Raw genomic sequence first — 12,500 nt, 5'->3', positions numbered from 1 at the left:
GGCACGTTAGCCGCTAAGGCTCGCGAGGGAAAACTCCAGCCACACGAGTTCCAGGTGAGATGGACACACACTCACACATTACAATGTACACACCCACATTACAATGTACAGTATATCACGAAAGTGAATACACCCCTCACAGTAAATATGTTGTTAAAAGGTCACTAATCATTGTGTCAAAGTGAAATTTCTGTAATGCTTTCCATGAAAAGATATACTCATAAATCTGCAAAAACTGTGAGGGGTGTACTCACTTTCGTGATATACTGTACATGTACACACACACACACACACACACACACACACACACACACACACACACACACACACACACACACACACACACACACACGACTCGCCATTTTAGTCTCCATGTTGGCTTAGACTATTTTACATTTACTTAATTATTTAATAATAAAGCACCTTGATGTGTTGCTATTACATGCTTGTGTAAGAGGGGGATCAGGAGTATGTGTTGGTGATTATGTAAGGCATGCCATTTTATTGTAGATACACACTCAGTTCAATCAACTTGGTTATAGTCTCAAAAGTAAATACGAGAATGATGTTCAGGTGTGGTTTACTTTACTGTGGAAGTGGGACATGGGCTGAACATTTCTTGGGGGGGAAAATGTGTTTGTCAAAGTGAAAATGTATGTAATCTAACCTTAATCTAAAGGGGCAGTCGTGGCCTAGTGGTTAGGGAGTTGGTCTTTCAATCTGGGGGTTGAAGGTTTGAATCCCACCCTTACCTCTCCCTACACCTCCATCCATCGCTGAAGTGCCCTTGAGCAAGGCACCTAACCCCACATTGCTTGAGAGACTGTAACATATTCCCTGAAAAATAGTAAATGTAAATCGCTCTGGATAAAAGCGTCAGCTAAATGTAATGTATTAATAATAATAATAATAATGCAATAAATGTATGTAATCTAACCTGAAAGTCTGTGAGTGTGATGTGTGTAATCTCAAGGTGCATCCGGAGATCTTATAGACAGAGATTCGTCATTCTAGTTTCCGGTATCCACTTTATGTTGGGTGAACGGCCCTTTAGGAGACCTTCGGTTAGGAGACCTTCGGAGTTCCCTTTAGCGCTGTAGATGGCGGTAGCGCACTTCTCGCGCAAACACCTCAAAAATAGAAGAAGAAACGCCCCCTTAGGAGACCCAATTTGAGCACACTCTTTTGCATTGGGTGGGCGGGTTTTGAATCCTCTTTATTAATCCAACCTCTTTGGTGCTTCTGTCGTGTCTTGTTTCAGGGGGGCACGTTCACCATCTCCAACCTGGGCATGTTCGGGGTCAAGAACTTCTCGGCCATCATCAACCCTCCTCAGGCCTGCATCCTGGCTGTAGGCGGCTCAGAGAAGAGGCTGCTGCCCGCAGACAACGAGAAAGGGTAACGGCCTCGCACACACACACACACACAGACAAGCGCGCACACAAGCACATGCAGACACACACACACACACACACACACACACACACACACACACACACACACACACACACACACACACACACACACACACACACACACACACACACACACACACACACACACACACACACACCACCAGCAGCAGCAGACACAAGTCCTCAACTAATCTGACCATTCATACCAGCCATGTTAAGGAACAAGGTTTTTTTTTATTGGATTAGTGGATTTAATTCAGTGATTTAGTGGATTGAATATACAGTGGATTTAATATACAGTATTTACCATGGTTCTATATTCTCTCTCTCTCTATTGACTTTCCCAGCATGCATCACTCGGCTCAGTATGTTATATGGAGGTGCCGTGTTAGCCAGGCCGTGCCCTTCAGTGTTGCCACTAGTCAGGTCAAGAGCAATGCAAGTACTTTCTGAGCTCCCGAAAAATTGGGAACTCCTCCCACTTTGTCTGGAAGCAAACAACCATTAGCAAACCAGGGGAGGTGGGTCAACAATGCCGTTTGGGAAATGTTAATTGTTGTGCTCTTGGTCAGACTAAGTCTCGAAGAGATGTGAAAGTCGATGATAATCAGGCTAGAGCCGTGTCAGACTGGAAACTATGGACTTAGCAGAGAAAACAAAAACACTGTCACATTTTAGTAGTATTTCTCTGTAAGCCGCAAAAAGCAGTTAGTAGTGTAAAAAATATATAAATTATGACTTAATATGATATAATGTGTGTCTTAGTAAGACGTCATGTTTTGCGTTGTGCATACGAGAATGCATTTTCGTCGAACGCTGCTTATAATTTAATTGAAAATAGCGATTCTATTTTTAAGCAGTGAGACTGTGAGATGGCACATCAGTCTCAACTAACGTAATGAGAGCACACTATTTTTTTAATTTTATTTTTATTTATCCTTTATTTAACCAGGAAGGGTCCCGTTGAGTCACAGTGACTCTTCTTCCAGGGAGTCCTGGGCAAGAGAGGCTGCAAGTTAAAAGTTACAAAAGACAAGGAACAACACTGCCAAAACACTAGACAAAACAACAAAACATTACAAAAAGCACTGTAATATGTAACACAAGAAAAATGCAAGAAGGCATGACTATGGTAGTACAGACTACTCCTTGCTTACATATGCCCTACTTTAACTGTCATCAGTCTGATGGCTCTTTATTTTCCAATATTTGCTTGACTTGTGGTATCAGTCATCAGTGAAATTAAATCAGCCATTTAAAAAGATCCCTGTGGCTACCAAAGCATTAATGTCAAGCCTGGAGTTTTGTTTGTTAATGACAAAACCATCATCATTAGGACTAAATCAATATTCAGCCGTCTTTAACTCTTCGTGCCCTGCCTCCCTGCATGGTGATTCCTTATGTATTTGCGTTCGTGCGTGTGCAATGTGTGCGTTCGTGCACATGTGTCTGTGTGCAGCAGGGCTCGATATTCTATTGTTTTCCTTAAACATAGGCTTTCAAAACATCAGTCTATCAAAAAAAAAAAATAACCGTAGTCAAAGCCATGGTACAACCGTGGCTTGTAGAATAAGGCTGAATGGCTAGTGACTCTGGAAAACCACTTGCCACAGTGGCCAGTGTGGAAAAAAAGTTCCTTTAAAGCCCTGCTGCACTCGTACATAGACGCCTATTATGTATCTGCATTCATGTGTGTGTATCTATTCGTTTGTGTGTGTGTGTGTGTGCGTGTGCCCACCCCAGGTTTGACGTGGCCAGCATGATGTCTGTGACTCTGAGCTGTGACCACCGGGTGGTGGACGGTGCGGTGGGCGCCCAGTGGCTCGCCGAGTTCCGCAAGTTCCTGGAGAGGCCCGTCACCATGCTGCTGTGATCACCACCACGACCACGATGACGGCGACAACGACCTTGTGTGACCTTCCCCGTGACCTCTCGCCCTCGCCCTCAGCCCAACGCCCCTTCATAGACTTCTTTTTTCTCTCTCTCTCTCTCTCGCCAGCGAAAAAGCCTGAGCAAAGCCAGAGGGAAGATGGAACGCTTTCTTCCTTACCCCAAAACCTGCCACGAGTTTTTCCGTGCTCACACACATACCTGACACACACATATGCTGTAGCCAACCACCTGACACATGTGCACACACACACACACAGACACACGGTCTTTCTCTGGTCTCCCTGAACAATACATTCTCATCTCATGACTTGGTGCTTGGGGATTGTGAGTGGGTGGGCTGGGCTTAGCGCGCCCCACCTGTGTCTGGAGCAAAGATTCTAGAATCTAGCGTTCTAGAATCTTAGAATCTGTCGCTCTAGAATCTTTGCTCTGCTGTGCTCTATGGAGTCTGATTCACGCACATTACTAAGGTCAAGTAGAATTAGTGCTTCAGCCTTGTCCCTTATGTACTGTATTCTAGGTCTAATGTCAGACCCGTGTGTATGTGTTTGTGTGTGTGCGAGTCGGACAGAGAATAGAGAGAGAGGGAGGGTGTGTGTGTGTACTCAAAGTAGAAGGGAAAGGGGTTTTTTCAGCACTTGGGATTCACTTGGGAACACTTTAATCTTCTACTTATGTTCTGTTTCTCCTATGAATCCTCAACCGTGGGTGTCCACCACAGCCCAGAGATACGACAGGTCAGTGTACATATGGAACGAAAAAGTGGACTTTTAGAAAGCATAATCTCTCACATACAGTACAGTACAACCCCTCGACCCCTCCCTAAACCTCACCTCCATCCTATCCCCATCCTTACCAGGTGACTAGGAGTCAGGTCATCCCAGCCAGAATCACTCCATCAAAAGCCACCCCCTTTGGAACCTAGAACACTTGTGCCACACAAACACACATACTCAAACACACTCACACACACACGCTCATAGTGGGGTCGCTGCCTCTTCAGCCATGATAGGAGTCCGTGTGTGTCTCGGTCACTGGCAACTCTTATTTATTTTATTATTGATACTGTTTGTTTACCGGATACATATTTCGGATGGTGACAAAAGGGGAATGTGGACTTTTCTGAAGAGATGTTTTTTTTGTTTTTATTTAAGAAAAGGAAAGAAAAAAACACAACATTCATAAGAACAATCATTGGGAGATGTCTTTAATTATTCAATGATGTCACTGGTCAAGTGTACGTAAACCCCCCAAAGTTGATTGGAATGAAAGGGAAGAGGGGAGAACTGCAGTAAAATATGAAATAATAATAATTATAATTATAATAAATAAACGCTCTCTGTCTTTAATGTACTGTCTTTGGCCTCAGGCGTTCATTTGTATGTGGGTAACAGACATCCATGTAGAAACAACACAAAAGCCAACACGTGCGCGCGTGCGCACACACACACACACACACAGACACACACACACACACACACACACACACACACACACACACAGACACACACACACACACACACACACACACACACACACACACAAACACATTACACACACAATGGATGCCATTATGGCTGTAAATGCCTAGGGTAGCCAGTATAATTAAAGAGTCAAGACCGGTATGAAGTGTGTGAACAATTGAATTTGTTTATTTTTTCTGTTTATAGTCGAACCCTCGAAAGCAGCAGGAAAAGAACAAGACTAACAGTAGTGCCGGTGCTGAAAAAAAAGGACCATCAATAAGATGGTGTTAATTTCATTTCCTATTTTCAATGCTCGATGTCTTTCCCCTCAAGGACACTCTGTAGGAAACTGCTCACTTGCCAGCATGTGGTGAAAGGCAAACACATACACACACACACACACACACACACACACACACACACACACACACACACATACACACACACACACACACTTTTTCTCTCACAAAGAACAACTGAGTGTGGCCAATGGATTCTACAAACCCATTAAAGACCCGTGGAGATAGCCAATACAGTGGTCAATACTGCCACAGTAAAGCTAGAAAACAGCACAGTAAATAGAAAATGTGGTGTGAACTACTGGGGTGTATGTGTAGTTGTACTCCTAACTCAGAGGTTTTTAACCTTTTTTTAATTAATTCAAGCCCACCTTTACATGTGCCCGAGACAAGACGTGCACCCCCAACCCAATCTTTTACATGTATATATTATACGCACCAAAAACATTGATGTGGTTAATTACAATGATTATTGCTAATAATATGACTTTTAATCACATTAATCAATACCTTAATGACTTTACATGGGAGCTAAAATATGTTTTATTTTATTTCTTTTTATTTTATGTAAATATGTTGATTTGGCCTATATTGTAATGTTCACAAGCAGAAATGTGGTCACAAAATCAACTAAGAAAAAAATCCTCAGATCCCCTGCAATCTCCGGACCCCAGATGAAGAACCACTGCTCTAATTGAAATAAAATGCTGTAAGCAGTAAACCCCAGGGCTAATTTTCCAGTTTCAGCAAAGCAAACACGACGGCTAGTTCACGATTAGGTGCGGGAACGGGCACCGGCCTCAGTCAGCCTGAATGCGCTAAATGTGTCTCTGAGTTATAGCACACAATCATGGAGAGATAATGATGTGTGTGTGTGTGTGTGTTATAACTTGGCCTCTGTGAGGGTCAAGGTATGTGTGCTTTATGCTTCTGTGTTAGAACACGCTCAAAAGGACTGATTTTGTGCTCATGCTGAATACTGTGAAATGTGAAGAACTGTATGTGTGTGTACAGTATATGTTGGTGAAACAATGCCCACCACTTTGGCAGTGGGTTGGAGGTTAGAGCACAGCCACTGTGAGTGTGAGTGTGTGTGTCCGCTTGCTGAAGGTGGCTGTGGCAGTCTCCTCATTCACTGTCTCCGGAAGGTCCACGTGGAGATGGTACATGTCCTCTACCTCCAGCAGAATGTCGTCCTGAACACACACACACACACACACACAAATACAAATACGGAAGTTAGATGAGGTGTATCTTAAACTTCAACAACAATCAATAATGAGCTGTTTAGAACGGTGAGTCACCACCACTTAGCTTCGAACTTTGTCATGGTAACAGAAAGCCTCTTTACCTCAGTAGCAACGGGTCGCCCTCCGACACACACAAACACAAATGCCTCTTTTCCACTGCCAGTTTTCTGGGGACTCGGCCGCCACTTTTTGCTTTATGATTGAGCTATGTGGTGCCAATTCGAAAAGCAAAATGTGGTGGCCGAGTCGCGCTGTGTCAAGTTGTAGGCCTATCAGAAAACATGCAGTGGAAAAGAGGCAATAGCAGTACTTTACTTTCTCAAAAATCCTTCAGTGAATCACTGATAAATGGTTGCGTACTCTGTGCACATGTTGTTCAGTCCTTCCGGAAGAACGGAGTGCTCTGGTGTTGTGTACAGAAAGGTAAGGTCACTCGGTACAGGACAGCCTCTATGTATGGGGATCTATTTTAGCCACATTCATGGGATATTTTTTAAAAATTTTGAAATGCACATTGTAATACTCTGTTTACTTGTAGACGAGAGGCCAAAACCAATGCATTTTCAAAAATATCCACATAGTACATGTAGACAGCCTACAAAAGGACTTGAAGTTAACATATCTAATTCCATTGAGCGATTTTAATTCCAAGATGAGATAGATCACTGGAGACTGACTGACTCACTTGTCTGTAACTGTTTTAATTGATTTGTAATTGTGTCATTTGATTTGTTTTAATGCAACTGGAATTTTAATTTTGTAACTTGTGCCGCCACTTGGCCAGGACACCCTTGTAAAAGAGATTTTTAATCTCAATGGGTTTATTTTCCTGGGTAAATAAAGGTTAAATAAAAAATAAAAAGACAGCATCTTATTTTCCATGTGAAGGTTTTAAAGATCAGATTACAGCCACTATGGCTAATACAGTACTATGTTTCTTATCGTCAATTCTGATAGGTTTGGCATGAATTGACATGTGGGGCATAGACTCCACTAGGGGTGGGCGACGTGGCAAAAATGTCACATCACGATTTTTTAATATAAAACCTTGATTCCAATTTTTTTTTACCATGATCATTTTATATACTTGTAATTTGTAATGAGCAATTAATTAATGTAAACACACTGATGACGCACTCATGAAGTGCACAATTGGAATAAAATAATCTAAAGAATATAGTGAAGACAACAACACTAAGTAAGTAGACATCACTCTCTGATGCTGATAGTAAACATCCTCACTGTAAGACGATCTATACAATTTATCCACTTTGGCAAATTCGAGAAGTGAGACAGGCAAGTGAACAAGAGAACAGGCGTAGGGCATAGGAAGGGGACAAGTGGCAATAATAAGGATGTTTGTCACTTGCATTGAAATATTTTTATTCCCAGACCAGTTGAAGCTAGAGTAGCTGCAAAAGGTGCACTCATATCATAATAAACCTTACGGGCGGGTTAGGAATGGAATGGAGTTATGTTATGCGAGTCAAGGTAGGTTAGCGAACAGTTTTGGTAATTAAGTGTATATTAATTGAATAGCAATACTTGAATAGAAAACCATGACATGCAGTGAAATTGCAATCATACTGTTCATGAATGGGAGTGTACGTTGAGAGGAGAGAGGGGGTGTCCTTGTCCCAGACTGACGCGTCTGAGGCCATGTGGGTTCACTGAGTTCTCAATAGTGTATCCCAGACTCACTAAATGTGATCTATGTGCTGCACTGCACTGCACTGCACTGCACTGCACTACACTACACTAGCTGCTGTGTGTTGAGTTATGCAGTGTTGCCAGATTGGGAGGTTTCCCGCCCATTTGGGCTACTTAAGATGCCGGTCTGCGGGGGGGAAAAATGGGTAAAAAAGGGCAGTGGGCGTTTGTTAAGGTTTTTTTTTGCAAATGTATGAACAAACAGTAAAACAATCAATTGAATTTAGTACAAATTGGGCAAGATTTTAGAGCTTCCAGGTGGGTTTTGAGCATGGGGGGGGGCTGGAAATCATGGGTCTGGTCTGGCAACCCTGGTGTTGAGTGTGTCTGTGTGTCCCAGGCTGACTGGCTGAGGGCTCCTTGCTGCACCGCTGCACTAATAAATATTTCAGCTGTGTGACTTTCTTGGGGTATTTTTAGCTGTGTGTGTCTCACTTCACCCCACTGCATTAATATTAACACGACACACACACACACACACACACACATACACACCCACACACATACAGGAACTGAGTCATTATGTAGATGATTCCCTCCATAGCGGTGTGTGTGGTAGCCTTAGTGCAGATGGGGTCGCCGGCGGGCCTACTCACTACACTAGTATTTGCTGAAAATACAGTAAGGTTATAGCATAAGCTTTGCGCTAAGGGGTTAACTAATGGTGCCCCATTTCGAAGTCTTGAAGGTCAGAGACACATTTTTCTCAATTTTTTGAATGAGCTACTGCACTCTACTACTGTGAATAGCTTTAGAATGACATACGAATAGCTCTAAAATGGCAGTGGCAGTGGTGAATTAAAGTGGCCAGTGTGTGTGTGTGTAAGTGAGTGTCTCTCTGTGTTTTTGAACGAGCCCCTACTCCGTCTCAGTGTCTGCCGTAGCCCACAGCCATATATACCCATGTCACAACAGGGCGACAGGTAATGAAGAGGACATTCAGGAAAAGTGCATGAGGGAACATAACACGTTATGCAGGTCAAAAATCCACACTCGTTCTCACATTTCAGTCACCGAGTTGAAGCATGTGTGTCTGTGTGTGTGTGTGTGTGTGTGTGTGTGTGTGTGTGTGTGTGTGTGTGTGTGTGTGTGTGTGTGTGTGTGTGTGTGTGTGTGTGTGTGTGTGTGTGTGTGTGTGTTTTCCAGGGACTAAACGCTGGCATTGGGTTTCCTCTTGACTGACAGACTCTTAAAGGGATGTTTGTGTCCTCACTCGCCTAAATGCCCCCATTGAACTTTGACCCCTCTAATAGGAACACAGGGGCCCCCTGTTTATGACAGAGAGGACAGGAGAGGAGAGAGAGACACACACAAGACGCACAATGGAGAATTGCAGCCATCTTGACACAATATTCTTCCGTATCATTAAAAAGAAAGAGAAAGAAAGAAAGAAAGAAAGACAGAAAGAAAGAAAGAAAGAAAGATAGAAAGAAAGAAAAAAAAAAACAGAAGGTGCGTTGTAGGGGACGTCTCTGAAATTTAGTTTACAGAGGAAGAGCGCAACCCTGCTTCTTTTACGGTTTCCCTTAGTGCCGAAACGTCATTAAGCCAAAAATAAAGGGGTGAAACCGTAAAGAAGCAGGGTTCTTCTTCTGCAAACTAGAGACTATGGTACTCTGAAAAGGTACAGTACACCTGCAAACAAAGAAACGCTCAAGGTGTGTGGGGCCTCGTGTGTGGGGCCTTTGTGGACGTCTCTGAACTGCCAGAACAGAACATGACATGACATTAGAGTGCGCCACTGCTCAGATTTTCAGTCATGGGTAAGCGGTTAGGCATTAGACTTGTAGCCCAAAGGTTGACGCCGGTTCGACTCCCGACCTGTCAGTTTGGTGGGGGGGGGGGGTAATGAACCAGTGTTCTCCTCTATCCTCCTCCATGACTGAGGTACCCTGAGCATGGTACCATCCTGCTAACACTGCTCCCTTTGGGGCTACCTCCTTGCCTCAGTGAGGCATACGTAAATGCACTTTCGTTGTGTGCAGTGAGCATTATGTGCTGCAGAGTGCTGTGTCACAATGACGATGTGAGTTTCCCGGGTGGGCTTTCACTTTCACTTTATAGAGACCACGGAGACATTTAAGACAGCGCAACCTCAAATTGAAAAGGCATACAACACCTCCTCACATCCGCAAGATCTGATGAGTAAAACTACTAGCGTCCTCCAGCCTTAGGTCTAGTATCTAATGTAGGACTACTATTATTAGCCTACTATTTGTGTATGTGTGTGTGTGTGTGTGTGTGTGTGTGTGGGTGTGGGTGTGAGTGTGTGTGTGTGTGTGTGTGTGTGTGCGTGTGTGTGTGTGTGTATAGGGGGTATATGATGATGCAATGAGGTGATGTTATCCTGAATCTTGTACTTCTTTAACTTCGTAGCCTCATAGTAAGCACCGTTTCACCAGTGGAATGCCTTACTAATCATTCAAAAAAGCTTCCTAGTACCGTACTAATATACTACAATGCCATTACACCTCTTCACTTAGGACTTGGTCAACAAACCAGTAGCTGGGGTGGGCCATGCCTTAACACAGTCAGTAGATGGATATGATGATAGTGATGATGATGAAGTCGGGGTGACACAGTAAGGATTGGCACGTACCTGTGAGATACTGAGCTGGCACTCTGTGACTGATCTCACCCCAGGCAGTTCCACGCTGAGCTCCAGGCTTTTGAGGGGGCCACCCCCCGAGGCGCCGCCTGTGCCCGGCTTCAGGGTGAGCCGGTGGGCAGGGCGCTGGGGGACACGGCGGCTCTCCGAGCTGGAGATCACCTGGATCAGGCCGGGCTTGGCAGGAGGCTTCTGGTGGCCACCCAGCTCCAGTGTCACTCCTCCCCCCGCACTGGGGTCGTCATCGTCACCCCCCGCACCCCCCTTACCACGGAGAGAGGAAATCTGCTGTAGGAGGGAAGGGACTGTGGGAGAGGAAGATGGAGGGAGTGGGGGAGAGAGAGAAGGAGAAAGGAAGTTGGAGAGAGGGCGTTTAGGGGAGACAAAGGACTAATATTTACTGGTCTCATCAAAGCACTTTAGTTTTACTTCAAAGGAAATCAGCTACTAAAACGAAAACACACAGTACTCTACCTTTAAAAGAAACATGTGTCTTGGGCAATTAAGAGAGTTTTAATACACTGAACAATGAACATACACTACGTATGTTGATGCAATAGATAAATCACAGGCATAGACCAATTGACATCCAACATAAATGTACAGCAACACCTTACAATACATTACACTTAACAGTTTTATCCAAAACGACTTACAGTTATTTACAGAATATTGGTTACAGTCCCTAGAGCAGTATGGGGTTTTAGGTGCCTTGCGCAAGAGCACCTCAGCCATGGAGAGCAGTAGGTAGAGTTTTAATGTGTAGAGAGACGCAGCGGCCCGGAGTACGGTGGACTCCAAACACACTTTCGTTGTTCTGACAATAGCGTTTTGAGGTTGGGGTGTGCACATCCACAAAGCAGTTATCCAGGTGCCAGACAAAAAGTGGTAAAAGTGTGATGAAGTTGTCCTTAGTTGTACTGGGTATTAGCTCCAAAGATATAAACTTTATTTCATTTTTACAAACGGCAACGTTTCGATCCAACAGGGGGATCTTCCTGAGATCCCCCTGTTGTATCGAAACGTTACCGGACCACTTCATCACACCTTTTTCTGACAATGACAATGAACTCTTGGATCTCTCACCTGTGTCTGCCTGTGGTGGTTGTGGTGGTGGCGACGGTGCTTGTTTGGCTTGCTTCTGAGTCAGTCTGTCCCTCATGCTCTCCAGGCTTCCCTTGAGTTGGTTGCTGTGCATCTTGTACCTGTCAGGTTTCCCACTTCAAGTCAGCTTTAAAACTCCAATACTTTTCCATGACATTCCTTGGCCACAAAGTAGAATTTCCATAACCTCACATCAAAGGAAATACCCAACATAGTGACCATACTTTAAAAAATAAGGGTCAATTTGTGATGGCCAGTCTTCACATTACCATTTTCAGTCAATACCCTTTAATATTTTGCTTTCTAGAATGTTGCAAAATTGTATGAGTAAACTAGAACACACTTTTGAAAAATGTCTATGATATTCCCTGACTGTACAGGCAATATGGTCAAATTCCATGACTCTGTGCAGGCAAAATGACCAAATTCCATGACTTTCCATGACTGGAAACACCTCTATTGAATTGCCATGATATTCCAGGAATTCCATGACCAATGGGGAACTGAAAAATAAAAGGTCGCACCATGTATACATTTCTTCATTTCTGAATTTCCCCCTGGGGATCAATAAAGTTACTCTACTCTACTCTACTCTTTTATTATTACACAGACGCATGTCGGCATTCTGAACTGTGTAATAATACAAGAAATGTATGCATGGTGCGACCTTTGCTTACTTTTCAGTTTTACAATGTCTTGGTCAGCATCCAAAAAAAAAGAAAAATCTGCTGGGTGAAGCCTGCTCCAACCTTTAT

At 43.7% G+C, this 12,500-nt stretch overlaps 2 protein-coding genes across 2 annotated transcripts in view; one reads left to right on the top strand and one right to left on the bottom strand.

Annotated features, from left to right (window-relative positions):
- The window catches only part of LOC134455961 (dihydrolipoyllysine-residue acetyltransferase component of pyruvate dehydrogenase complex, mitochondrial-like), a 22,651-nt gene extending 17,985 nt beyond the window's left edge, over positions 1-4,666 (top strand). The window contains exons 12-14 of the mRNA XM_063207337.1: positions 1-54; positions 1,262-1,398; positions 3,159-4,666. The exon at positions 1-54 is cut by the window's left edge and continues 109 nt beyond it. Coding sequence (XP_063063407.1) covers positions 1-54; positions 1,262-1,398; positions 3,159-3,288 — 321 coding nt within the window. The 3' untranslated portion in view covers positions 3,289-4,666. The remainder of the gene's footprint in view (positions 55-1,261; positions 1,399-3,158) is intronic.
- A 932-nt stretch (positions 4,667-5,598) lies between these two features.
- pih1d2 (PIH1 domain containing 2) overlaps positions 5,599-12,500 on the bottom strand; it is a 9,598-nt gene continuing 2,696 nt past the window's right edge. The window contains exons 5-7 of the mRNA XM_063207338.1: positions 11,728-11,846; positions 10,633-10,946; positions 5,599-6,269 (exon numbers count right to left, since the gene is read on the bottom strand). Coding sequence (XP_063063408.1) covers positions 6,135-6,269; positions 10,633-10,946; positions 11,728-11,846 — 568 coding nt within the window. The 3' untranslated portion in view covers positions 5,599-6,134. The remainder of the gene's footprint in view (positions 6,270-10,632; positions 10,947-11,727; positions 11,847-12,500) is intronic.

This window comes from Engraulis encrasicolus, chromosome 9 (genome assembly GCF_034702125.1).
Source record: "Engraulis encrasicolus isolate BLACKSEA-1 chromosome 9, IST_EnEncr_1.0, whole genome shotgun sequence".
Taxonomy (NCBI): domain Eukaryota; kingdom Metazoa; phylum Chordata; class Actinopteri; order Clupeiformes; family Engraulidae; genus Engraulis; species Engraulis encrasicolus.
The sequence above is the reverse complement of the archived record's forward strand: the minus strand, read 5'-3'. Positions and strand labels throughout refer to the sequence as shown.